The sequence below is a fragment of the Drosophila yakuba genome, chromosome 3L (genome assembly GCF_016746365.2).
Source record: "Drosophila yakuba strain Tai18E2 chromosome 3L, Prin_Dyak_Tai18E2_2.1, whole genome shotgun sequence".
In the NCBI taxonomy this organism is placed as follows: Eukaryota; Metazoa; Arthropoda; class Insecta; order Diptera; family Drosophilidae; genus Drosophila; species Drosophila yakuba.
The window spans coordinates 12,393,991-12,420,877 of record NC_052529.2 but is presented as its reverse complement, the minus strand read 5'-3'; the positions used below and the strand labels follow the sequence as shown (position 1 = coordinate 12,420,877).

Sequence of the window (26,887 nt, the reverse complement as noted above, 5' to 3'; positions counted from 1 at the left end):
CAGGATCGGAATGGGAAACTGAATCTGAGTTGGCAGCAGGACGAGGACCAGGACGAGGAGCAGGACGAGGAACAGGACGAGGAGCAGGACGAGGAGCAGGACGAAGACCAGAACCAGTTGACAGGAAGCGGCAGACAGCAAAGGGGCGTAGTTCAAGACAATGAATGTGTAGCAGCTCCAGCTGCACAAAGATTGACTTTCGAGGCAAGGTGTAGCCGACTCACAAAAGCCGAAATCTAAAAGCCCAAAAGTCGCATGCAAATGAGTGGGTGTCGCTTAATATGCAAATGTACTCAACATTTTTAAAGGGAATTTCCACTTGCAACATTTTGATAGCCGTTCGTAATTTGGCCAAACATAAAATCATGAAAAAATACAGAAAAATGCATCGCATATTTTTGCATATGACTGGAATGTTTTTCATTATGCTGCCCAATAAAGCCAAAAAGCTAGCGAACATCAAATGGATTCCAACAGTACGGATGAGTGTTCTAAGTGGGTGAAGAACCTACGCGAGCATGTATTAAAAATATCTTGTAGATACTTTCACCAGCTCAGTAGCTCAAAGCCATGAAGTTGAGTCTGAGGCACTAGAAATCGGCTGCAGCATACGGAAAGAATAAGATGTAAGATGTTCGGCTGCAGCCGCTGGTAAAAAATGTTTTTATTACATTTCGCGAGCGTATTTTACGCTACTCACGAAATACTTGAAAAGCGGGCAGCGAGTCAAAATAAATAAATATCAAGGCACACACAAGAAATGAAGAGGGGTTGTAGGTGGATACCCGCCCCGTCATAGAGCGTATAAATAAAAACCCCGACTAAACAGGGGAAAAAATATAAAAAACATCAGTCACACTGCCGCACAAAGCCACGCGCATCAAAGCGTATTCACAAGTGGTCCTCCGAGCCTCACTGATTTTCCAAAGGCTAAAGGATATTTAGCCAGAAGTCCCTCGACTTTCTTTCTCTGCGCCTTACCATCCGCGAACCTGAAGGAGTTGTCTAGGAAACTTTGCTGCCAGCTACTCAAGTCGCTGCTCAAGTCGCTTGTCGGTTGAAGCTGCCGGGAAATCATGAAAAATGCAGAAAAAATTAAATAAAATGCGGATGGGAAATAAAACGCAACCGGATACTTGCCAATGCCTCGCGGTTCGGGTAGTAAATTTAATATATGAACTGGCGCTCAAATCATTCAAGTGAATAAGGTTCGAATGGCAAGAGATATTTGAATTGGTTTCATGAATGTTTGTATACAACAACATCAATGCGAAAAATATAAAATTAGCTTATATTTACAATACATAAAAACTCGATTGCTGTTTGTGGCGAGAATATTTTTAACCACAAATGAAAATGAAATTAGCAAAGCTTCAGCCACATTTTGCCCAATTATAGCCGCACTTTAGACATCCTTGAAAAATTAAGACTACTGACATCGGGTAGAAGGATTTGGCGACCAACAAAAGCCCCTGAAAAGCCCTTGAGGAGACCTGTCGCCATTTAATACGATTTTTCTGCAGGATCTCCTTGTCGCCGAGATTCCCTTTGTTGAGCGCCTTCCACTCGCGGGTTCCGGCTTCGGCGTTGGCTCTCCGATTTTCTTCTTTTTCCGCTGAATGCAGATTATGTTTTCATTAAATTATGGTAGCTATGGATACTTTTATACAATCCAAAGCTACTTCAAACGCGAGAGTGGTGCGTGCAAAGCAGTTGCGACCCGTCGCCGCAGACTCCGCCTTTCGAGCTCACTCCATTTCTTTTTTTTACGGGGGAAGGACATCCCAAAGAAACGCCAGGATATTCGCATAATAGAAGCAGTGGCTGGGAATGGGGGTTTCAAGGGATGGGGTTGGGTGTGTGAGTGTATGGTGCAGGGCTCCAGAATAGTCAAACTTAATCGTAGTTTATTTTTATTACATTTACTCGTATTGCAGGACTCCCATTTCTCAACACGCACATTCGTTACCATGCATTTGCATGCATCCTGATCGTCGGCAATGTCCTTATAAGAGGTCTATTACTTGTTGAAAAAATATAATCAGATTAAAATTATTCTCAAATTATAATTAGTCTCATTATATACATATATTAGTATAGAGTATAAAAATAAAAGGACCAACATTTTCAAGAAAAAGGACAGTTTATTATTAATTTATTTGTTAAATTGATATAGATTTTCAAGAATATTGAACTTTAAAGATTTGTTTTTGATGTTAAATGAAGCCTTCGGATGAAAAGTTTTATTTAGCTATTTCTGCAAGTCTTTTTCTTTGAAGGATATTTAAGGACTCGACCATTTGAAGTTTTCCTCATTTTTTCGCGCTAAATTGACACGAGACGTCCCCGCTTGCAAGCGAGTTGTGTGTGAGTTTTTCCTTCTGCTTTTCCGGCTGTTGTTGTTAGTGTGGCACGTACATTTATTACTTTTCCCATTCTCCTCTCACACACACGCACACACGCGCACACACACACAGAAGCAAGTGCGATTCGCAGTCTCCTACAGATGCATGCAAAGCGGTTTTCATTTTTTATTGCGAAAATGTAACGTGCCGCATGCGAATTGGTTGCTTTGAGTTCAGCTGCCCCCCATCCCTTGAAGCACTCCTGCTCCTGCGGAGGGAAAAAGTCACTCCGGCAGCCTTTTCGGCACCGCCATCGCTTTTAATGTTAACTTTTTCCGTGCCCCACTTGCGAAGAAAATATGAAAAATATTCGTAACAGAGTTGTTTGAAATGTACAATAAGCATTCAAGTGGCTTCGCCGAATGCCGGGTATATTCCAAAGGGGGTTTATCCCGAATGGGGGACTTCAGGATGGGGTTCTGCGTATGCGAACTTTCGTTAATGTGGAGCCAGAACTTCGCCGAGCAACTGGCTCAATGGAAGTGGGACACAAATTATATTGAAGGAATGTGCATATTTCATTTAAAAGTATTTAAGTATATGGTAAAGTTATTTAACTCCCAGGGCGATTAGTTGTATATTTATGGGAAAATAAGGAAAGAAACTGCATATTATTCAGAGCCCCCCTTTAAAATATTACGCATACGCACTGTTGCCCACTGTCTTCCCACGCAAAGCACCTAAAGGACTGCCATCCATCAGGCCGCCGGCTCACCTCCTCCTTTCCATCATTCCGTGGTGCATCCGTGGCATCTCACAGTTACATATGAAAAAGTTCCCGTCTGTGACGGTGCAAACGAGTGCCTGAGATACGAGTAGGGAAAATTTTTAATAATTTCTGCATCTCCGGTCTGCGCTCTGAATGAAAATGGTTGCTTTGATGGCGGCAGCAGCGTAACTAACAATAAAACTTTTTAGTGTGAAGCGGCGAGGACAAAAATATGGACACATATGAAGTCATAAAGTCATATTAACACGTACGAATGCGCACAGGATATTAATGTTCAGTGCACATCCAGTCACACACACGCACACACACACTTTCGCATCCATGAAGACAGCCAGAAGGGGCATAGTTTTTATATTCGCCAAGTTGCCCGACTCCAATGCTAATATAATTTCATATATTGTGGTTAAATTCTCGCACCGGCCCAGCAGCCGGAAACGGAAATGAGCTTCAGCCTTTTTTTGCCCACTTTTCATTTACAATATTATTTCGCAAAGTCGCCGCAAACTAATTTCAGCCAATGCCCGTGGCGAAACCAAAGTGAATGCATTGCACCAAAAACTTTATGAATTACAGCAGTTGCAGTGGCGTCTGTAGAAAAAACAATAATACTCAGCAATGCCATCCGCTGACCGCAGCGGAAAAAACTGCATCCGAAATTGTTTCTCGTTTTTTTTAAACAAATATTTCCCGGGCCCCCAAAAAAGAGTTCCGTGAGCCAACGTGGGGGCACTCAAAGCGTAAATGGCCAATACAAACGCATTCGAGTTCGTCTGGCGGGGGCATTTCAATCAGCGACTTCTTCAAAATCGTTTTCGAAAACGGACTTTTGACAAGTGGTTGAAACACTTGGATGGTTGCCCACATAATCGAGGGCCGAACATTGAAAATTAACAGATTCTAGATGGTAAGTGAAATGCTATTCAATATGTAAAGTATGTCACCTTTATTCTAAACGAATATAACTATTATTTAAAATTATATTTCTAAAAGTATCTGGACTATAGCAAGTCTTTTTCTTAGAATAAACTTAGTCGTTAACTTTCTATAACTCATTTGTGTAGAAAAATTCGGCCATGAAGAACAAAAACTTTTGAGCTGAGGATCTTAAAATTGTATCTCTTTAATTAACTAATTATTTTAAACTACTTACCTGCTTTAAACCACATACTTTAAATCTAAAATCTACCTCCCATAAAACATTTAAAACATCTCGATAGGCCCTCGCTGGGCGAACTCTCACACGCATTTGCAGCAACCACAAATGGCAACCAGCTTTTCTGGGTGGACTTGTGCATGTGCTGGGCGGGATTGGGAGGACATGGACATGGGTGGTGGGCGGTGTAGTGGAGGTAGGAGACCGCGAGGCCACTTGTTTGGTGCACAAGTGGCGGTGCCAGTGGCTGTGCGACTGCAGCATGGCCATCGAGCGCCATCCAATCGCCATGGCCATCCAATAAATTGCTGCCCCCGGAGTGTGTCCGATGGCAACCAACTCAAGTTGAAATTGGTCAAAAGTTTAACATATTTGCGTGTGTGTGTCCGAGTGGCGTACTCGGTGCCGCGAGGAAGGGGAGCAGTTGGTCGTGTTGGTCGTTCCGCTCGTTTTTGGCGCATTTTCGGGGTATAAACGACCCCACAGCATATACGCTTTTGTTTTTGTCGAGTGCCTCCCCCAGCAATTTTGGAATTTAAGTACGCAAACGGGGAGCTCAACCGTTTAATCGTTTAATAGAAATAAACAAAAACTTGGCGCTTGCTTAAATAAAGTTGAAAACTTCATTTAGGTTGCAAATTATAAAAATAATCAACTTCACTATACATAATTCAACAATAACTCTTATAAAAACTAAATAATAATTAAATAATAAAACTAACAATAAATAGTATTGAGTATTTCAACAAGTAATAAAGCTCTTCCGTTAGATGCATAAAATATATTTACTGCTAGTTAACATTATACATTCAAAGTAATTCATATTTCGATTTCATTTCAATATTTGACTAAACTTTAACTATCAGATTTAGTTTAACTACGGACTAAGCTTGTGCTTCAGAGTAGAGGTACAGAATTGTTGCTCGAGTATGTATTAAATAATCTCATAAGGAACGTATTACGACTAAGGCCTCGAGGCGAAAGGCAGCGCCTAAGATCTACCGCAGCATTGCAGGGTAAGTAATTGTTATATCGTTACTTCGATATCCAACAGCGCACTGGGTAACATTCTAAGCGGGATAGTACAAAGGCGTCGCACAACCGTAGGAAAGCTTTGACTAGCACTTTGAGATTCGAGTAAATGACTAAATAGATTTCAACGTGGGCTTTGGTTAGCATCTCAGTAGTTTACTGTAACACACAAACGGCCGAGGCGCCGCTATACTGGTTGTTCAAGCGTCGACGCATGCCCTCCAGATAAATGTCGCGACTGAATAGGCCAGCAGCCAAGGGAATTCTAAAAAAAGGAAAGTTCATTAGCATTTCATTGTAACCATTCCATGTACTTACGCATCGGTTCCCGCACGGATGAGTGTTCGGAAAAGCGCCCACACTGGCTTGTGGTCCGAGGTGGTTATCGAAGGCACCGAGTCGTAGAGCAGACATTGGACGTGGGGCTGCGTAGGTGTGGAAACACCAGGCACAAGTGTCTGCCGACGGATGACTAGTCCCTGCATTTGGCGGTACTTGTAGAGAATGCGATCCGTGTAGGCAGGCGCCCGCTGCTTTGACGAGGTATCGAAATTCTGGCTGCCCGGATCGTACTTGTACGTGGGTGGAAACGTGATGTTTGCCTCCATAAATCCACGGAATGCGGCGCCATCAGCCAGAACGGAAGTCAACTGATCCGTATGCATGTAACCGTGCGGTAAGTGCGACGGCAGCGGGAACTTGGTGTTCTGAATCCATTCCAGCAGCTTCTCACGTGGCTCGCCCAGTCGAAAGTTAAGATCGCCGCACCAGAAGACATTGTCAAAGTTCTGTGTGACATCTTTGTTCTTATGCCGCTGATTGGGCAAATTGCGAGGCAAGTCCAGAGCATTGATAATCCGCTTTACGTCCGACACACGCTCCTTCACCTTTTGCTGGTGCGCCGTTAAATGCGAGGTCACAAACAGCATGGAAGTGCCAAACAGGCAAAAGGATATGGCCACGGCTCCCTTTGTCCGAAAGGCGGAGCCCGTGCGCACCGACATAGAAGCATCCTCGGGTACGGAGCAGTACCAGATCAAGTCCCGTCGCATATACACAGCCAGATGAAGGGTACCCAGAGTTGTGGCATGGAAGAGCACGTGGGAGGGACCTAACGTCTCCTGAATGGTGACCTCCCACTCGAAGCGGTCTGGAGTGGACTCCTGTGTGCCCATTACCACAATGTCGGGAACGTGCTCCACATTGGCTGGTAGCACAAAATCATTCAGTTGTCTGCAATAAAAAGTATTATGTTTACAAGTTCTAAACTCAAAAGCATTTCGATTTAATATCTGAAAATATATAATTTATATGTACTTACTTGGGTGGACTGTGGCCATTCATATTCCAAGTGCCCACAAAGACGGTGATCTCCTTTTGTGGCAGCACGCGACTCAGCTCACTGGGACCCAAAAGCGAAGTGGATCCCAGCCTGCCATCCAGGAAACTCCGTTCCCTTGCCTTATCCGCCGGGATAAGGTTCAAAGCATGAGCCGCCATTAAAGTCTGGCGGGCCAAATTAGATCCGGAACCCTGTCTTTGGAGTGTCATGTTCTCGTGCGACATAAACCTCACGCCTGGCTGCTCCTCAATGTGTTCTATTCCATCTGGCTGAGTGGCTATATTGGGCGAGGACATGTGCTGTGGTGTGGTGGCCCTTTTAATGTCACCAGGTTCGTTGGCTGCCTGAAGAGGAGGTAGCTCTTGTCCAGGTGGATAGAGCTTTAAACGCAGTCGGGAACGGCAGGCTGATACTGCCATGGGTCGAATGGGCGACCGATTTTGGAGGCTTTCGCTCCGTGCAACCGAAGCGCTGGCCGCCGCTGGGCTGCACTGGGCAAAAAAGGTCTTGCTGGCCACCGGTGATTCTGGGGCACTGGCACACTCACTGGACGGACGCGGTCGGCGAGTGGATCCTTCGCTGGAGTGCAGCGAGCCCGAGTTGTTGTCCACCATGCTCCAGCTTAGCGAGAGGTTATCGCGGCGCAGAACACTGTTGTTATCCGGTATGGAGTTATACCGCACGGTCACCGGCGGCGTCATCGGTTTCTTTTCCGCCTTGCAGCACAGACTGAACTGGTGGCTAAATCTGTTGTGATTGGGTGAGCGATGCTTGGGCGACTTGCGCCGCATCACCACGTCGGCTCCTCCATCGCTTTGGGAGCCCGCATCCGTACTGTGCCGGTGCGAGTGGTTCTTTCCTTTCGAGGAACTTGGCTTTGCCCGCCTGTGGAAGCTGATCAACCCGCTGTGTGACTTTTCCAGCGGCAGCGTTTGGCTCTTGAGGGTGCTGCCATTGTTAGTAACATGGTTTGCAGACGTATCCGCATTGCACTTGGCGAAACTGACATCGTATTGCCCACAGGCGGACACGGGTCTCTGTTGTAGTCTTGGCGATTCGGGGGTCACGGGATGTGGCTCCACTTTACTAGGTCGCTTGCTCAGCAAACCGAACAGGGAGCTAGCGGACTTGTGACCAGATCTGGGGCTGCTGGTGGAACTGGTTATCCGCTCCTCACTTCCCGCGCTGCTGTGCTGCATGTTGGCTTAAGTTCGAACCAAATGTTTCTATCATCTAAGGTGAAGGTGCTAAGTAGTTATCATGCCCGCCTTTGTCAAGTTAATTTACGCTATCTGCCGGATCTCTCGAACCGAGCTCATTGTGCGATGGCCTCTGGCTGCCGGCCATATGAATAGTAAAGCCAGACGTCATCGAGCGAACGAGCACAATGCAAATGCGACTTTGGTCCGGCGTTCTGGCTGGTCGCAATGCAAATTATTTTCGGCCCGGCGATGACGTACACGAAATCAGGCTAATTGGGCTGACTGGTGGGGATTGCGTGCGCGGCTCTGTAAGATTTGAATGAAAGCAAACATTTAGGCGGGTTGTTAATACCAAGGGTATAATACACTTGCTCACCTGCAGGCAAATAAAATACATATGTGGGCAGATCCTTGGGGCGAGAGCTGAAAGGATTCAGAAAATCAATATGCTGGGTAATAACTGTGGCGACACCACCGCGATATATAAAAAGGGGAGGATTGTGGGCGACTTGGGGGGGTGGTTGGTCGAGGAAGGGTGGTCTTTGGCGACGACGTAACAACATTGGCATGCTGCGGCGCCCACACATCCAAGCACTGAGCACTCAGCATCTGAACGTCTGAACACGAGCACAATATCCGTCGTCTGCTGATTCGATTCTCTGGGATCGAGAGATTTATAATTAGCAGACCATTGTTCCCGCCAGCGCAGCCTTGTTGTTCTTGTGTTGTTGGCCTACGTCTAGCATAAAAGCAGCAACAATGACACACATGCGACATTCAAGTTCAGGTTCAGGTGCGCATTGATTCCGCTGTTGGTGTGCTTTTCATGTTCCGCACTGTATGCACTACACTTCGATGCTGCTGTCACCTATGCGATTTATGTAATTTTTGTATGATTTACCGCGTTCTAAAGTTGTTTACACCCAAAAACTCGGAGCAACTGCGGACCGTGCCGTGGGAACTGCGATTTAGGGGTGGCAAAAGTGAGCAGTCAACTGCCGATAAGTAGGTGGAAGTATCGATACTTGCGGGGGTGCCCGTTTCGTGACACGAAGCATACTCTTTTTAAATAATCCAATAAGAAAGTAAGCACATATTCTGAACGACAAATATATAAACAACAAACAATTATTAACACACCCATTAGAGCAACAGATATACATAATATTTTAAAAAGTAAGCTAACTACAATTTAATATTAATAATGCTAGTTTATTAAATAATTAAAAACATATTTTTAAATACCTTTGCATATTTAGTATATACTTAAGAAACTCACTGCAATTCACAGCCACACTAAAAGTGCCATCGAAATCGACTTGCTATCGGTGCTCGTAAGCCGCACCACTAGTATTTCGTTTCGGTCGGTACGCGGTTCTACGGTTTTGTTCAACGGATTAGCGCAAGTTTAGCACGATGGCGGCCCAGACGATACTGTTTGATTTTACGCTGGACAAGGACAAAACGGCCGACGAGGAGGCGCGCCTCCAGGTGGCCAAGATCCTGCGTAACGAGCTGGAGCAGCTGTTCCCCCAGCTGGAGCTGGCCTACTCGATGGAGTCGCCGGAAAACGGCTACTTTGCGGTGCTGCACGAGAACAAGGACACGGTGATTACCTGCCGCATCTTCCAGCACGGCCTGCTGACGCTCAACGTGGAGTACTTCCTGCCCGACGGCAAGGAGCCCATCATATCCTTCGACGTACGTATCCCAGTGCCTTGTAGATTCCTTGAAAACTCAAACGAAAAAGCTGTGTAAGCAACCAAACACCCAACAGCAGCAGCACCACCACCACCCACATCTTACTTACCCTCCCAGTTTCCGTGTCGCGGCTGATTAGTTTGGGAAAGGGTCTTCCGCCCACCGGGTAAAATTGATTTTCCGCGCACTTGGACCCGAGTGTTGTTGGTAAATGATACATGTGGGAGTGGATGTGGGTGTGGGTGTGGGTGTGGGTGTGGGTGTGGGTGTGGGTGTGGGTGTGGGTGTGGGTGTGGGTGTGTGCATGGAAAGTGGGCAACTTTGTGGGTGGGTGTGTGTGTCTGTGTGTCTGTCTCTGTGTGTTCCTGACCACTCGCCGAGCTCAAATCCCCGGCACTTGGTCAGGGTCAGTTCGTCCGCCCTTGGCCTCAAGTGATGGCTGCCCCCATCGAAGCACTTTCCCTGGTTTCTATTATCTAACACCTCTCTACAACATACATAACACACATCACACAGCATTTTCAGCTGGGCTTTGCTAGGTTAACTCGCCGTTCCGGTCCCGTTTTTATGATTTTCGCATTTGGGCGAAGCACGTGGATTCGATTCGCTTTGGGGCCTGGTTTATGAACCTCAAAAAACACCCAGAATAGGTGGCTCTTATCACAAAAATCAGATTTCAGTTTAAACCCTTGGGCTCGCTTTATTTCGTGTATGAAGTGTGTTATTTGGTACCTGAACTTCCTCATAACTTTTTACTCTACGTATGCATGTGCATATAAACAAACCTAAGTCAACATGAAGTCCGTTGATACCAAAAATCACAAGGTTTTTAAAAATACAACCAGCTTATGTATGTAAAACAGCGAAGAATATAAATTTTGATTTAGTTATTCCGATTTTCTTGCATCATTTATTTAAGTACATCTAACCTACACCTACGGCTATAAAAATAGCACCAGAAAATTTTCAGAGCTGCCAAAAAGTCTATAATGCTCCTGTGCTTTTAAAAGTACTGCTGAAACTAAGAAAATTATTTCGAGTTATTGAAATTTAAAGTATAATTTTAATATAATGATAAAGATAATGTTCTTATGATGCTTCTTTCTGCTTTATAAATTATTTTGTTTAATCAAATCATCGCTTAAAAAATTAAGCAAAATTAAAGGTGTTCTGAAGAACAATACCATACCAATCTCATACTTTCAGACCCATTATTATTTGGAATGCCAATATGCTATATGTTATTGAACGCAGCTGTTTTATTCGCTGGTGTGGAACTTTCCTTATCTAGCCGGCATCGTTTTTCTGATTGCGACTGTGTTTGCTGTTGGTTTGCGGATTTCGCAAGCCGCGTGTGGCTAAGCCTTCTATTGTGATTTTTTGCGATTTTGCAATATGCCTATGCCTGCTGCACACACAAATGAAACAAATATGTCGCCAGAATGCATATATGTACTTGCATGGCTCGCTGTACGAGTATATTCCCTTTTTCGTATCGTTTCGTTTCGTTCTGTTCACTTTCCTTTTTCATAAGTATCAAGTATTTGGGCCTAAAAATAGTCTTTCTTGGGCCGGGCGGGCTGCCTGTGTCGTCGATTGGTGTGAGTGGTGGGCCGTTTGAATAGTTTCCCTCCTCGCGGATGAAGGTCACCTTCCATTATTATAATTTATTCATACTGAGTGCCCAGCCGGCGGACATGCACATCCGTCGCTAATGCAAGGACCTTAATATAATGGAATTACCATTGCAGACCATGCGCACCATGGAACTGATTCTGCGACAGAAATTCGATTCCGATCGGTCCAAGTACTTGCCCCCGATTAAGCGCGGTGGATATATCGACATATACATGACTAGCTCAGGTTGGTCGAAATCAATGCAACTTATGTACAATCAACCAAACTCAATTAAATCTCAATCTCAACTCAACCAAATTCAGTTTAGTTCCTGCTAGTTCCATTTGCAATGAATATAAACATATATACTCGTATCTATATCTATCTACTCGAAATCACTTCACATACAATCCTACAATTGCAATATATGCCGAAATTCTCTTTCAAAATTCCACTGCAGAATCTAGAACACCCGTGCAGTTTTTCCACTAGTATTTCCGATTGCCGCCACCGCAAAAAAACCGAAAATAAATAATACTCGATTAAAAAACCCTCATGATCATCACATAAATTGGACACCGTATCTCAGGCGCTGTAAATTCACCCAGTCTTCATTTCCAATCCAGAATTTGAACCGCCTCCAAGCTCTGCACATTGCCAAAGCCACTGATCATGTTAGCCTAGCGTGTTACCTCCTAGGGGATTACTTTTCCAGGCCACTCCTGCATGCTAGTTTGTCTAATCTTTTATAGGAGCCTTCTACCTCGTAGCAGTGGTGCCAAATTGCTCATTTTATTTCACTGGAATTAGTAATAGTTTATACCCTTTACTTTTTAATAATAGCTGCCATATATCCACGCTGATTTTATAGAAGCTCCTTGGCACCACTGCAAACTAGCATACCCACTGTTCTGAGATTATTATTTAATTTAAATTACGTTTTATTTTCATATCTATTCCATCGACACTCGACCGATCCATCGATCATCATGAACAACCGCTGCCACATCTCCTGGACCAAATTACTCACCAAAATTGCCACGAACTTGTGAATAAATGTGTAAACTATTGAATTATACTTACGCCCCAACGCACATGTGTCACCTGCCCCGATCTCGTACTCGCTCCACGTCGTACGCTCGCTCATAAATTGGTTCCTCAACTATTGACAATCGACTACAACCACTACAACCAAACTGCCACCACAACACGGTCTAAAATCCTAAAATAAAACTGTATAAAAACTGTATGAACACAAACGGACATCCGCAGAGCGGTAAGAGCCTGGAGAATGTCCTGGCAATCAAACTGAAGGCCATCAAGGCCCAGAAGCTGCCGACGCTGAAGCGCGGCGATGTCTCCAGGTACTTCCCATCGTCAGGTAAGGCAAACCCAAATCCGTTTGGTTAACCATATCGCAAATTTGCAAATAGAGCAACTACTACTCGTACTACCGCTACTGTATGTCATCCGAAATGTGTGATCGTATGACCGTTGAGCGTATGCAGCACCATCGAGCTGATTGTTGTATCAGAGTTCTTCTAGTGGCACCCAGCATGATAGATCATTTCAGTCATTTACTTCTGATTTACCTGATTTGCCTATCTCTTTTACTTTTCTGTAAGAGTGCATTCGTTTCTCTGCATGCGCCGCCTAACAATTGATCCGAAATCAGTACTAGTAATCAATAACAATATCGCATTCAATACGGCCACTGAGGCATCACTAATCCATGCCACTCTTCCGCAGATGAGCGCATCATCGAATACGACATCGACAAGGTGGTTTTCGAGGCGCGCTCGCCCTTCCAGAAGATCCAAATCATGCACTCCAAGACGCTGGGCAACATGCTGCTCCTAGACGAGCTGCAGAGTAAGTATACCATGTTTGGCTTGGGCATCAGAATGTGATGCACACATGGATGTGCCAACGGTGTCAGGGTCACCAATCGATTGGTGAAAGTGCCGCATAAAAGGTCACGTGCAGTTGCCTTAAAAAGGGGCATCATAAAGAATTCGGGGTTTTTAACGATTTGTTTTCATTTTTTTTCGCTTTATTTGTTCAAACACTCGCATAATTACAAAAATAAATATTCCGTATCACGGGCTGTTATTATAGTGTTAAATTACAAATATTCCATATCACGAGCTCCTATTTGCTTGTTAAACAAATAAAATGAAATATTCACTATCACGGGAATCTTATGTCTGAAAAATAGCAATATTAAAGGTAAACTTGAAAACATTACTGACAGACTGGAATTAAAACTTTATATAGTAATATTATTACCTAAATGTTTTTTATAAAAGGATATATTAAGCTTTAACAAGGTATTGGTGCCTTCAGCTGCTCCGAATCTTGTTTAAATAAAATTAATGTTCCATTTCCCCCTTCAGACATTGCTGAATCCGATCTGATCTACACGGAGACCCTGATGTGTCGCGGCGTGGAGAACTACGAGGGCAAGGAGATCTGTATCCTGGGCGGCGGCGATGGCGCGCTGCTGTACGAGCTACTCAAGGAGAATCCAAAGCACGTGGTGATGCTGGAGATCGATGAGCTTGTGATGCAGACCTGCAACAAATACCTCAACGTGATCTGTGGCGATGTGCTGGAAAAACGCAAGAGCGACCAGTACGAGATAATTGTGGGCGACTGTGTGGAGTACTTGAAGAAGTTCATCGCCGAGGGCCGCAAGTTCGACTACGTGTTTGGGGATCTCACTGATATACCCATAACCGATGCTCCGGAGGGCGAGACCTGGGACTTTATTCGTACCATCTTTGAGCACTCCTTCAAAGTGCTGAAGCCCGATGGAAAGTATTTGACTCATGGCAACGGGTCCACCTGCAAGGTGCAGCTGCGTCTGTTCGAGGAGCAGTTGAATTTGCTGCGTCCGAAGGTGAAGTTCACCACCACCAAGGCGTTTGTGCCGTCGTTCATGGAAGAGTGGCTCTTCTACCAGGTGACCTTCGCCTGACAAGCTCAGGTGGACTCCTCAGCAGCAGCAGTAGCTACTTCTAGCGCACCACCAACCGCCAGTCACACACCAGCATCACACAGCGTAAGTCAGGAACCGGAAACCGTCGGGGAGATGCTCCAGCTGCACTCCTACACAGTCACTATCCACGGAGCAGCAGTCGGAGTTCAGGAGGAGGAAGTTATGAATAATGAAGCCGTGGGACAATTGAAGCCGCGACCAAGGCGTCGAAAGAAGCGTGTGCACTACCACCACACACTGGTTTCTTAGTCCAGAAAGCACGGAATCTGAAGCACAAGCTGATCGCCATCATCGAAACCATCGCAACAAGAAACCCAAACAGAAGAAAACACGCACTTCCAATGGCTGTTACTTACAATTGAAAACCAAACCAAATACTGAACCCAATTCGTTTACGCTTAAGTTAGGCTTTAGTTCCGTTTCTCGTCCACTGATTTCAATGCTAAAACTAAGTGAAAAGTACAACCAAAAGGCTAAAATAACTTATGTATTCGTTTTTATTTGAATTACGCCTAAGCATAGCATGTTGGCCAACTATTTGTAATATTTCGTATAACGTGTAAATCTATATATTGTAGAGCATATGTTTAGTTATATCCATTAACCAGCAAAGTGAAGCGGGGAAGGCCCGATCGAGGATGTGTGCATGTGGGTGTGAGGACGCGTAGCAGAAAACACCAACTTTTAATGCTGTAATAACGATTGATACCAAACATTTTAAACGGGAGAACTACAAGTTAAATAAATAGTCGTACGCAGAAATACATTGGTTTTACTTAATATTCCAGTAATATTACTCATACGCAGTGTTAGCCTGTCTTACATCAAAATGGATAACAAGCCAAACAAACCGTTTCACCACTAAATACTGAATAAAATTGATTTTAAGTTATCAATATTTCTAAGTTACTTCATTTAATTTCAAATTTTATCGTGAACCACCCTATTCCCCCCACTTGTCAGTGTTGGAAAGCGTGCAACAGAGCACGCACTAGATATGCCCAAGTGCCCAGCAGTTGGACGTTAATTTCACTTGTTACGTTGGTTTTAATATTCACCTGGAGCAAAGCGGACAAAATGGAGAGGAAACTGCACAGTGGAATGCACCATCCCACCCTGCGGCAGCTGCAGGAGTCGGGCTGCGAGATAGCGCCGCACAATCTCATGTATCCGGTGTTCATCGTGAGCAACAACGACGACGTGCAGCCGATTGCCAGCATGCCGGGAATCTCGAGACTCGGACTGAATCGCCTGAGGGAGCACCTGGAGCCGCTGGTGGCCAAGGGATTGTCGTCGGTGCTGCTCTTTGGCGTCGTGGAGCCGGAGCTGAAGGATGAGCAGGCCTCCAATGCGGATTCCGCAAAGAATCCAGTGGTTCTAGCTCTGCCAAAGCTCCGGGAATGGTTTCCAGATCTGCTGATAGCCTGTGATGTGTGCATCTGCCCGTACTCCTCGCACGGTCATTGTGGTCTCCTGGGCGAAACGGGACTGGAGAACGGACCCAGCATAAAGCGGATAGCTGAGATTGCCGTGGCTTATGCCAAAGCAGGAGCCCACATTGTGGCTCCTTCGGACATGATGGACAACCGGGTGAAGGCGATCAAGCAGGCCCTCATTGATGCCCAGATGAACAGCGTGTCCCTGCTGGCGTACTCCGCCAAGTTCACCTCCAATTTCTACGGACCCTTCAGGGAGGCGGCGCAATCCGCACCGAAATTCGGCGACCGCAGGTGCTATCAGCTGCCCAGTGGCTCCAGGAACTTGGCCATGAGAGCCATTCAACGCGATGTCGCCGAGGGCGCAGACATGCTGATGGTGAAACCTGGAATGCCTTATCTGGACATTCTCCGCTCCACGAAGGATTCCTACCCGTATCACACGCTGTACGTTTACCAGGTTTCCGGGGAGTACGCTATGTTGTATCATGCTGCCAAGGCGGAAGCCTTCGACCTCAAGGATGCCGTACTGGAGGTCATGAAGGGCTTCCGGCGCGCTGGTGCGGATTGCATCATCACCTACTACACACCCTTTCTGCTGGACATTATCGCAGAGGCGAAATAATGGTGTACCGCCAATGTTCGATGTGCGATGTCTTAATACCATGTTCATGTACATACGTAGATTAGAGTGGACCTATCAGAACTTTAATTTTGTACACTTTTGTAACAGATATAGCAGTGCAATCTTTGCAGCACTTTTTACATATTTATACGGAGCTCTCCATAGACTAATAATTTTTAATACTAAAAGGGGATAAATATTAACTTGTATTTAGGGACCAGCATATTAAGTTTACCGATTAAGTGGCTTAAATAAAACGCAAAGCTTTTACATACTTCAATATAGACAATATTTTGATGCACTAGGATTTAAATTCAATAAAAGAAGTCCACTCTAATCTTGAATCACCATTACTAGTGCTTTTGGAGTGGCTCGCTCAAATACACACACACAAACTAGAATGTATATTTCGATGGTCTTATCAATCGTCCGCATTTGGAAGTCTAATGTCCCGGGGCACATTTCGAATTTCAATTGCATGGCGAAATTCAAGCGGACGAACCGGTCGATCCAGTAGCAGCAAATTAAAAGATATTCGTTTTGTGATGGCACTTAACACTTTAATGTGAAACTCTTTCGATTGCATTTACAAATGGGCTACGGTGAGCATTGAACACTGGCTGGAGCTTACTTGCTAAATTGGTACCAGTTTAAGTCTTACGAAAAGATTAAAATCACAAAATCAAATGCATTAAGTACGTAAACAATTGGATAGGCTCTGGTTTTGGGTAAAAATGGATCATTAAGGATTCGGTACTATTTGTTATTAAGAACATGTTCTGATAAATAACATTTCGTAAGCATTTCACAACTTTCACTTTACAGGAAATTAAGTTGATGTTCGGATTTCTTATACAATATATATAGTATAATAAACTTCAGCGATGTCGATTCAAAGCAAGTGTTTGAATCGGTAAAAGGAAACTGACTTATATAAAATTACCTAAGCTCCAGTTCGACCAAATTCTATTAAAATTGAATATAGAAACACTTGCAAATGTGTTTTAGGAAATCGAAACTAACTTAAAATTAGAATGTAAACTAAAAACAAAGTAAGGAAACTACAGCTATTAATAACAAACGGAAAATACTGAGTGCATTAAGGATAAATAGTTTGGAATACAAAGGATCCGCGATCCGCAGATTTAGGGACTCTCGCTGCTGTGGATGCGGCTGTGCTCCAGGATATCCGTGTTCTGCATGGGCTCCAGATCCGCTTCAGAGATAATCTCCGCCAGCCACTGCTCGATCTGGACGGGGTGGAATGAGTCCTCATCGCCGCTGTTTGCCTCGAGAATGATCTTGAGATTTTCAAAGTTTTTAAGGATTAGCCTCTTGCCCGGCTGCAATTGTGGTCCCGATTCGCTTTGTGTTAGCGATGTGGTGGTCGAAACTGGCTCCTGTTTGGCAGCCGACTGCTTGGGATTGGAGTTGGCATCGCAACTGGAATCGGCAGCCGATGTTTGAACAGGCTCTGCCACCTGGTTGTAAGTCCTGCGTGGCTTCTCCACCATGCTCTTCTTTATCTCATTGAGGAGGCGATTGTAGAAATCGCAGGTGACATCGTGAATCTCAGTCTCCTCGTAGCGCTGGCCTTGTCCAGGCGTAGGGGTGGATTCCGAGCTGGGTTCGCGTTCGATCTTATCCGCCTTTTTGTTTGCCTTTTGCTTTTTGGACTGCGAACGGGAGCTGGCATTACTTGAGTAATTTGAACTGGAGGCGGTGGTCGTGGGTGTGGAGTTCGAGGGTTCGGTGGTACTGGAATCAGCGGATTTGGCCAGGGGAATCTCTGCACTCACCGCCTCTTCGCTGGCGCAGTTGATGGTCAGGCTGGCTATGTTGCGCAGGTTGATGGTGCCATTGCAATTGTTGATGGTGATTTTTGGCTTGAAGCGCTGCTTGCGACTCTTGGTTTTCGGTGGTTCTTGTACGCTGCCCTTTGATTTTGCAGAGGTTTCTCGCCCCAAGCTGGACACGGCTTCGGCAATCGAAGATTCTAGCTCGTCATCTAGTTCCTCCAAGTTTAAAGGTGGCACATAAGTATCCCTCTTGATCTTGGCCTTCTTTATTAGATCCTTGGCTTCCTGCAGTGTGATGTTGATAATGGAGCGCTTGGCATTGTCTTCTACGAGAGTTCTGTTGCGGGAAAAGTCCACCACAATGGCCTCCGGTGGGGCGCCGTCTTCGTCCAGGTCGAGATATGATACTTGCCCATCCTGCAGGCACTTGTACATGGTCTCGTGGTCATCTAGAGGCTCTATGTAGTCCTCGTTCCTCAATCCCGTGGTGCGGTAATCCTGCAGCGCCAGCTGCATGTCACTGTTGTCCAGCAGAAAGTGCCCGAAGCTTCGGATTGCGGTCAGTAGTTTCTCCTCCGCATCCTCGCTTTCCCCGGGAATGAAGCGCACACCACTTTGATCCTTTTCGCCAATGGAGTTGTCCACTTCGGAGGGGGACTTCTTCAGCAACTGCTGCTGCTGGCGAGTATTCGCTATGACCTCCAGTTGCCGCAGCAGCAACTTCTCGCGCATATGCAATGCAGCACGGATTTCATTGAACTTCTTTTGTACGGTGTCTTTGACCTGGGCGATGGAAAATTAGGGCGTGTATCAGTAAACAGCAGTCAAAGCGCAGTCTATTCGGTTTCAGGGGTTTAGGTATAAGAAAAGTGGAGTACAAACCTCATCCAGATTCTTGTCCATTTCGTGCGAGCTACTGTATACTTTCTCCTTCTAAACGTTGTGCATTTTTTTCATAAATTCCTGTGTATCAATATTTTTTGTTTGATCGATCAGCTGAGTTGCGAAGTGGCCGCCGTTTCCAGCTACTAAAATACCACAGTTCTCAAGAGCGCTTGTAACTATAACTGGTCATACTGTTAGCATGGCGGGAAAATTGTAATAGTAATTTTGATAAGGAGATATTGTTTAATACCCCGGATTATATTCAAAGTCAACAGAATTGCATCATTCATGATTTTAACTTTATGTAAGAGATGTTACTAAGCTTATATGCCTTAAGAACAATTTTATATTGCTCAATTTGCTTTTTAATTTCGTACAAAAAAAACTTAAACAGAAGCTACCGATATAATAGTTAAATTCTGCTTTTCTGTTAGTGTGCTTTTATTAATTCATTTTTACAATAGAAATATTTTGCCGCGCTGTTTTAACTTGCACCGTTAGCTGAACTGCCAGCGCTGCCACCTTGTTTGAAGCGTTTAACATAGAGATAATTCTTATACCTGTATGACACTACATTGTTGCTCGCATTAAAGTTAGGAGTAATGTGTTTTAAAATTGCAAACAGCAATCTTACGCTGGCAACCAATACGAACCTCAGGACAATGATAATTTAGATTGAAAAAAATAGTGCTTCTTAAAACCACCATTAGATAAAAGTTTAAAGCAGTGTCACAAGCCCATAAGCGGCTTAAAAGTGTGTGACCGTATGGTAACTTCCCAGCAATCCCTGTTACAGAGCTCTGTTAGCAATTCACAGGTTTTTTACACAGCCGAAATTCGGACACACCGTCGTCAGTTTGTTTTCATTTCAACTTGGCGTCGGGTTCACTCGAAATTTTGCACCGGAGGCGCGCATTTCAATTAAATTCGGGAGAGCGCTGAATGCGCACGCTGTTTCGTCAACCGTTCAAATATTTAAAGACGTAAAACATTGGTAAATTGTATCAGTTCTCTTAAAAAAAAAACCAATCGCCCATGTGTTAAAAATACATCGCTAATTCCGATAAATCGCCGGGAACAATATGAAGAGATTTTGTCGTGGATAGTGTTTAAAAACTACTTTTGATATAAATGTATTTAAAATATGTTTTTGTATTGGAATATGGATTTAAGAAGAGCATGAAATAAGAACTTACGTTCAAAAGCAAAAGCAAAACAAATCGAAAATCACCGCTTCCACGTATTTCTCAGCTGTCTTTGTCTTTGGCTCTGCCGTCTCTTTTCCACGCGTCGCGGCGCCCTCAAGTGTTTGGTTTTGTAATTGCCTTTGCTTCGTGAAACTGTGCTGATTTAAATGTTTTTATTGCACTTTTCTTAAAGTAATATTTTCCCCAAATGCAGTTGAAACATAACAATTGTCGCGTGGCTTTTGCAGCGCAGAGAAGAGAGAAAAAAGCAGCCGTGTTTTAATAACAATAGTCATCGCTTATTGTTGTTGCCCCAACTAATTTGAACTGTGCATGGGTGTGCGTGTGTGCGAGTCTGATTGTGTTTGTGTGTGAAGGCGCGTTGACGTTTGTTGTTGTTTTTTCTTTGCTCTGCTCAGACACAAAAAAAACGAAAGAAAGAAGGAAATATTCAGAGAATTTTGAGTTTGTTTCTCATTCCTTCTGCCAAAGAGAGAGAAGCGTAAAAAGAAGCAACAAACAAGACAAAACAATAAAAAAAATCAAGGGAAACACACAACACACATGCAAAGCAACAAAAGAAAAGGCAAATAAAAGAGAGCGAGAGAGCGCGAATTGTGTCAGTGACGCCAAAAAATTTAAAAATATCAATAATGCCCTCTAGTGTTTTATTTTCGTTTCGCCAAACGGTTTATAATTAATTAACTGCAACTATATTTAATTGGTTTGGTGTCGGCATTGTTTTTATTGCTCATTCGATTGTGTTTCCACTGCTTTTGCCGTCGTTCTGCCTTTGCGATTGCGAGACTGTCTTTGCAAATTGTCTTTGCGTCGGCGGGTCGTGACTGGATTCCATTGAATATTTTACAAACAGATGATGCATGTGGTTGTACGTACATATGTATGTTTGTTTGTTTGTCGCCTCCAAAACCACATGTGCTTGGGTTGATTTCTTTAAAATATGCTCTATAGGAATACAGTTAGTTGCTGCTTTTCGCTTTCTTGACTAGCTTTTTTTTATCGCTTCTAGCTTTCCGGTTTTTCTCCCTTTTCTCTCCCCTTTTTTGTTGGCCCCATCTTGTTATCATCGCTAAAAACCTGTTTTGTTTTGTTTTTCTTTTTTACCTGGTCTCTGGGTTTCAAATTCGGAATTACCTCATTTTACACCTCAATCTCGGCGCTTTTCATTTAGCCTCTGCGACTAACCCACTAAATTAAATAATTTTGAATTCGCCCGCATTTGTAGGTCGCTGAAATGTTGTTGCACTTTCAGCGAGTTCAATTCGCGTAAATATTTATCAGAATCGAAAATACAGAAGAGTAAATACGCAAAAATTTAGTGGGATAATCCGGTCTATAAAAATTCATACCTGAGCGGCGTAAATGTATTATATTTTTAGAATGTTTAATTGTAGGAAAGCACGTATCCGCCTATTTTACCCATTAAATACGAAACGATACAAGTGAATTATTAATTCATTTGACCCAAAATCCGCATAATAAACTGATTATTTTAATATAAAACAAATATTTATATTATTTAATTTTTGAACATTTAAAACAGCACAGTTGAAACCCTATAACTACCAAATAAACACGACAACCAAGTGAAGACAAACCAACAATTAGTGCATATTCTTTTAAAACTCTATAAATCTACCGTTATTTTAACCGAAAATCTGTAAAAAGTCTATAAAACTATATTTTCGTGAAACTAACTCAACGCGTGTAATCGAAAAGCGTACGAGTATTTAATCATCATCGAAGGCGAATGTCGAAAAGTGTTCCGAGGTCAATGTTTCTGTTTCTGCTGCTGGCAACTCATCGCCTAAATTAAGTACACAATCTGCAGCGAGGTGAGTTTTATTCGGATATATTTATTTGCCATTGCCGCATTACATACCCCTGACCCTGGCCCCACTTATTTTGGAGTATTTCGAAACGCCGCCCACTTGTTTTGCCCCATTGAGACCTATTCGTAACTCCCCCCATATCTCTACCCATATCTCTACTACTATCTGTCTGCGAATCGTGTGAAATCGTGTGAAATACTTGCGATATTGGCGACCATGTGTGATGAGTAAGTTCAATACAAGTGGGCTAAGTACACACAAAGTTACTTGAATGGAGCCGCTAAACATTTTATACAAATCAGTCGTTTTTAACTGGAGCAAATACATCTAAAAACTACGCAATTATTTGCTTGGTAACATCAGTAGGTTAATTTCTATTGAACCTCAATATTTTTCTTTAACTTTTGCCTTAAATCTTGAAAGCTGATTTGCTATCAATCTCTAACATTATTGTTACTCAATTCTTATTTCTTCACTTCTTATCGTATCACGATTACAATGTCAGATAACTTATTTAACTTTTCTAGACAAAAAATATTTTCTTGGATGGAAGGGAGAGTTCTAAAGTACTTATAAGTAAAGCATTAAAAGTTTAACTATCCAATATGAGCATGAGTGAATAAATTGTGTATCATCATTATTTATTTGTTAATGCTCGAGCAAATAAAAGTCGTTAATAAATTTCATTCCGCAAATAATGAGCTCAGCAAGCATTTAACTCTTTATTTTTTATTTATCATTCGATTTCTGGGACAAAAATTCCAATATTCGGTTGATTTACGTTAATTTTGCATCTTTGTTGCCAGCGGATAATTAATGCATATTAACTGCACTTAACGCGACATGGCAGCTCACATAGGTATTCCTTTTGTTTCAGACTGGTTTAATAGGTTCATTTCGACACGCGTAATAGAGTTTCCATCGAAGATGCGTTGAATTGAGTGGCAATTATTAAATTTGCTGTAATTGCTAGTTACGATGCAATTAATTAAATCCCTCGAATCGATTAAAATCGAAACCGCTTTAACAACTGGAAATTTGATTGTCCGACTGTCTGCGAAGTAGCATCAAGCCAATAGCAATCCCATCGAAACTCATCCGAACCAATCCAATCCAAACCAAACCACATTCAACAATTGCAGAGTTATCTGTCCGTTCGTTTGTCCGTCCGTCCGTCTGTCCGTTGGATATATAAATTCATTACTCGGCTTTAATTAGTTTCAATTTGCACACGCCATCGAGATATCGACGGGTTCAAAGTTGTAGAATTTCAACCAATTGTTCGCAGTGCGGTCCGCTTCAGTTTTCCGAATGTTTTTTGCAAAATTATTTTTCAGTTTGCGCAATCAAATTGAATGAACAATGTGCAATATTTTGATTCACACAATTTTGGCCAGAATTCTGGATGGGCGGCTAAAATAAATTAGAAATATGCATGGCCAGTTTAATTGTAAATAACTACTGGACACAAGTGAAACAAAACTAGAAATATTTGTATTAAATTGTAAGCTAGATGTTCCTCTTATGTGTGCATGGAAATATTTTGCAATAACTTTGGCAATTGTGCACTCTGATATTTAATCCGTACTGCAGAGTGGCTTTCGAAATGTTTGCCGTTTGCCAATTACAGACTTTTGACTTGTGAATTTTTATTACACTACCTACCCCCCGACTAACATCTGACTGACCTCTGAACCCTGACCCCCGGGCACTCCAGTTTTCCGCAGAGAGCTGGAAATTTGCATAACAAAGCCGCTTAGCCCCAAAGTGCCGAGCGGCATATTTTTGTATTCATGATTGATGGGCTGCGGCTTTCCATATATTGTACTTAAACAGATATGGCTAAATGCATACATGGCCAGCAAGTGCTATACTTTTATCTCTCCTGCAATTAAACTTAATCACTTGTTCACAATTAGCGTGGCAGCTGCGATAATTCCGGCTGTCCGTATGTCAGTGTGTCCGTGTGTCCGTATGTCGGTGTGTGTTTATGCCCATTAGTAGGACATAAAAATCCAGTTTTCCCCGAAATGGAATCGGAATGGCCGGAATGGAGCCCATTTCAATGCCGGCTGCCCGCAAGCACCAGAACATAAAAATCAAATCAAATTACATTACTAATGCGCCGCGTTGTCCGCGACTAGGCCACATTCACGCAGGCATTTGCATTTATTTAGCCAATTTATGCGCTGCAACCCACTAGAAAAATCGCCCATTTTTCCGAATTCGTATCCCATTCTAAGCTGATTTTATTTGTATTTGTGTTTTTTCTTTTTCCTTTTTTTCTCTTGATTTTCTGTTGGCTTTCTAGCGTTACCTTCGCGTGTGCGTGGATAATACGGCCAGGACGCCAAAAAACAAGCTGGTGACTCATGGAAATGTACGCCGGGTTGTCCTTTTTCCCGAGGACGACGGCTGTCCCGGTCGTTTTGGGTTTTTTTTATGGCTTGAATCATGCATTTTTTACCATTCCTGGCTTTTTATTGGCTGCCTTTTTTCCCGAAGCGAATGCGTTTAGCTGGGCGTGGATTTGCTTTTATTAGCGGCTCTCCAACGGGCGTTTTGTAAACAGCTTGAGCACAGATCATAATACCAAATTCAAACGGTTTTACTACACCAAGGGGACACTTATTTCCAACGCACATTAATTGTAAATGTTCAAGGTTAAGGTCTCAGTTAGCCTGCTTTTAGGGTAATTGTTTAAGATGGTCGACAAAAGCCTCTGCCACTTGTTTTTGGTTTGTATATTTATTAAAGATTATCAATATAAAACAACATTTACCAGTCCTTAAACTTTTGTATTGAAATTTTGCTATAGGCTCAAATGATGGATTGGTTTTTGATTCCTCGAAATTGTTTTGACAAAGTTGGCCATTTATTCATTTGTCGCAATTTCGTTTTTAAGTTTCAATGATGGATGTGAGTGCTGATACATATTCAAACCGTTTCATGGCATCTTGGATAGGAAAGGGTCAATATAAGTTTTTTCGCGTTCATCTGCGACCATCATTCGTAATCTATATCAGACCTCACAATATGAGAGCTATCCAAACTACCAGCTACTCGATTGATGCAAGCCAATTTACGGAAATCCCGTTTCTAGAAAAAAATGGTAGAAGTGCATTTTTTGTGCTGCCAATACTAATGCGCCATGATTTATTAAAAAATCGGCCACTCCGCCGCACACATGACCGAATACCTAAGCGAACTGCTGGGGCTGATTGGGGGAATCGGATGGCATCGGTTGAAATGGACAGGGACCATGGACCGAAAACCACTCGACGGCAGGAGAGGAGTACTCGACTATTCATCTAGAGCAGACGGTCCGGTCGGACAAGTAATCTCCTTAAAATGCAATTTGTTTTGTTGCAATCAACGATTTTTGATGATGACGACGACCACGACCGGAACTGTTCGACCAGGAGGAGCTGAGGGGCAGCAACAGAGTAGCCTAAGGAGCAGAAAGAACAGTGGGTCAGGACCCGGCGATGATGGCGATGATGACGATGATGATGGTGATCGAATGCGAGTTGGGTAACAATTTGCAGCGTGGCCAAATAAATTGCTTGTTATTCGGCCCGAACTCTGCTCTTCAGCTCCCCGCAACCATACCCCAATCATACCCTCTTTCGCAAAAAAAAAAATGATGGAGATGAAAACAAAATTCGTAGGATGCTTCTGGTTTTTTACGAGGCCCCCACACTTGGCCCAAACGCTTCGCTACCATCCTGATGCATGGCCATGGCAATGCGGTCCGAGCGTTGCGACAGCCTCCTAAAATGCCCAACTGATGGACAGGTGGATGGTTGGATGGATTGGTGGAGGGATTGATGGTTGGAGGGTACCTGAATGACCGACGAATGAAATGAATGAATCACTAGCTGCGGGAAACCCTCACCTCTTGGCAAAAATGCAACGCACACAGACGGTTTGAAATAAAAAATAGAAAATACTAGGCATGCAGTTCTATTTGTTCTCCTTTGCCAGGCAAATTGGTATAGAAACTCATCCGGCACGAATGGCGATTAATTTTTAATTCAACACGTCATAGAAATGGCGATTATAAATTATATACAACTTGTAGGTGCTTTTTAGTAAAGGTTTCCACTTGATAAGAGAACTCGGACAGACGTCATTCGCGCTCATTAGTAAAATCGAATATTTCAATTTTGAGGTTTCCAGGAAAATCATTTAGTACTGCAAAGCAAAATATAAACGTTCAATGCTAAAGAGTTTATTGAGAAAAACACGATATTTATAATCATCTTGAATTCAAAGAAGTGTATAGCGGAGTAAAGTCAAAAGAAATTTTACGACGAAAGATAAGAAAACGACCTTAACAGACGTTTGCAATGGTTGATAGCAAAGATTTCCGAAGGCAGGCAGATTGTGTTTATCAATTTAATTAAGATAGCAGCAGAGTTAAAATGCAAAGAAAAAATGTCATTTAAGTATAAACAGACGAGAATAATTGAAATGTTTACAGCGTCGAACGGTGATTGCACACCTTTGTTTGTCGGCCTTTTCAGTTGCAAGTTACGAGGGTCACTTGGCCAGTTGCGGGAATGCAACCTTTGCTTTCTCACCCCTCGCCCCTCGTTGCATTGCTTATTGCGTGCTTTGCAGTAACACATTTGTTTGAGTTCCCTTTGTTTGTTTGCTCAATCCCCTGTGTTTCCTCTGCATTTCTTCCCTGAATTTCCCCGGGCCCGCCGTGAACTATTTTATTTGCCTGCACGTATCAGAAGCGTGTTTCAATTTGCACAAAAATTCACATGTCGATTGCTGCTCCATCCATCCGTCTATCTGAGATTGATTTCTAGCACGGGTATTTGTCTGTCCTGCCTCATGCCTCCTGCCACCTGCCTCTATCTTTCCATTCATAGTTCTATCTATCGGTTTGCCTGACTGACTGTCTT

At 43.3% G+C, this 26,887-nt stretch overlaps 5 protein-coding genes across 12 annotated transcripts in view; 3 read left to right on the top strand and 2 right to left on the bottom strand.

The window, feature by feature from the left end:
• Positions 1–4,844: 4,844 nt before the first annotated feature.
• Positions 4,845–8,863, bottom strand: LOC26534639 (inositol polyphosphate 5-phosphatase E). 2 transcript variants are annotated; one of them, XM_015194814.3, is made up of 6 exons: positions 8,766–8,857; positions 8,241–8,287; positions 7,950–8,170; positions 6,642–7,895; positions 5,639–6,553; positions 4,845–5,585 (listed from the first exon to the last, which is right to left on the bottom strand). In XM_015194814.3, exons 4-6 carry the CDS (start codon positions 7,859–7,861, stop codon positions 5,477–5,479), a joined length of 2,244 nt encoding a protein of 747 aa, XP_015050300.1. In that variant the 5' UTR covers positions 7,862–7,895; positions 7,950–8,170; positions 8,241–8,287; positions 8,766–8,857; the 3' UTR covers positions 4,845–5,476. The 2 variants fall into 2 exon arrangements, with proteins under 2 accessions (XP_015050300.1, XP_015050301.1); XM_015194815.3 differs by having other exon boundaries at positions 6,642–8,170; positions 8,766–8,863.
• Positions 8,864–9,206: 343 nt separating this feature from the next.
• Positions 9,207–14,945, top strand: LOC6533869 (spermine synthase). Of its 2 annotated transcripts, none has more exons than XM_002094533.3 (4): positions 9,207–9,565; positions 11,317–11,428; positions 12,932–13,054; positions 13,579–14,945. In XM_002094533.3, the coding sequence occupies exons 1-4, from the start codon at positions 9,281–9,283 to the stop codon at positions 14,160–14,162; spliced, it is 1,104 nt and encodes a 367-aa protein (XP_002094569.2). In that variant the 5' UTR covers positions 9,207–9,280; the 3' UTR covers positions 14,163–14,945. The 2 variants fall into 2 exon arrangements, with proteins under 2 accessions (XP_002094569.2, XP_015050298.1); XM_015194812.2 differs by lacking the exon at positions 11,317–11,428 and adding an exon at positions 12,455–12,563 and having other exon boundaries at positions 9,208–9,565.
• A 203-nt stretch (positions 14,946–15,148) lies between these two features.
• LOC6533868 (delta-aminolevulinic acid dehydratase) lies at positions 15,149–16,588 on the top strand. Its single transcript, XM_002094532.4, has one exon. The coding sequence runs from the start codon at positions 15,261–15,263 to the stop codon at positions 16,242–16,244; it is 984 nt and encodes a 327-aa protein (XP_002094568.1). The 5' UTR covers positions 15,149–15,260; the 3' UTR covers positions 16,245–16,588.
• Positions 16,589–16,782: 194 nt separating this feature from the next.
• On the bottom strand, positions 16,783–19,085 carry LOC6533867. 2 transcript variants are annotated; one of them, XM_039373989.1, is made up of 3 exons: positions 18,926–19,085; positions 18,044–18,826; positions 16,783–17,920 (listed from the first exon to the last, which is right to left on the bottom strand). In XM_039373989.1, exons 1-3 carry the CDS (start codon positions 18,944–18,946, stop codon positions 17,390–17,392), a joined length of 1,335 nt encoding a protein of 444 aa, XP_039229923.1. In that variant the 5' UTR covers positions 18,947–19,085; the 3' UTR covers positions 16,783–17,389. The 2 variants fall into 2 exon arrangements, with proteins under 2 accessions (XP_039229923.1, XP_002094567.1); XM_002094531.3 differs by having other exon boundaries at positions 16,783–18,826; positions 18,926–19,084.
• Positions 19,086–19,768: 683 nt separating this feature from the next.
• Positions 19,769–26,887, top strand: part of LOC6533865 (palmitoyltransferase app) — a 61,343-nt gene continuing 54,224 nt past the window's right edge. For 2 of the 5 annotated variants that reach the window (XM_039373985.2, XM_039373983.2), the window contains exons 1-2: positions 19,769–19,922; positions 21,680–21,971. The gene's annotated coding sequence lies outside the window, so the exon portion shown is untranslated. The remainder of the gene's footprint in view (positions 19,923–21,679; positions 21,972–26,887) is intronic. The other 3 variants (XM_015194808.3, XM_039373986.1, XM_039373984.2) reach the window with 3 other exon arrangements.

Excerpts from the sequence above, each read along its gene's own strand:
- LOC6533869 (XM_002094533.3), top strand. The coding sequence starts at position 9,281 with ATGGCGGCCCAGACGATACTGTTTGATTTTACGCTGGACAAGGACAAA. Across the intron at positions 9,566-11,316 it reads AGCCCATCATATCCTTCGAC|ACCATGCGCACCATGGAACT; the intron begins GTACGTATCCCA and ends TTACCATTGCAG. Across the intron at positions 13,055-13,578 it reads GCTCCTAGACGAGCTGCAGA|ACATTGCTGAATCCGATCTG; the intron begins GTAAGTATACCA and ends TTCCCCCTTCAG.
- LOC6533868 (XM_002094532.4), top strand. The coding sequence starts at position 15,261 with ATGGAGAGGAAACTGCACAGTGGAATGCACCATCCCACCCTGCGGCAG.
- LOC6533867 (XM_002094531.3), bottom strand. The coding sequence starts at position 18,946 with ATGGACAAGAATCTGGATGAG. Across the intron at positions 18,827-18,925 it reads TGGACAAGAATCTGGATGAG|GTCAAAGACACCGTACAAAA; the intron begins GTTTGTACTCCA and ends TCCATCGCCCAG.
- LOC26534639 (XM_015194815.3), bottom strand. The coding sequence starts at position 7,861 with ATGCAGCACAGCAGCGCGGGAAGTGAGGAGCGGATAACCAGTTCCACC. Across the intron at positions 6,554-6,641 it reads AATGGCCACAGTCCACCCAA|ACAACTGAATGATTTTGTGC; the intron begins GTAAGTACATAT and ends TTTTTATTGCAG. Across the intron at positions 5,586-5,638 it reads ATCCGTGCGGGAACCGATGC|AATTCCCTTGGCTGCTGGCC; the intron begins GTAAGTACATGG and ends TCCTTTTTTTAG.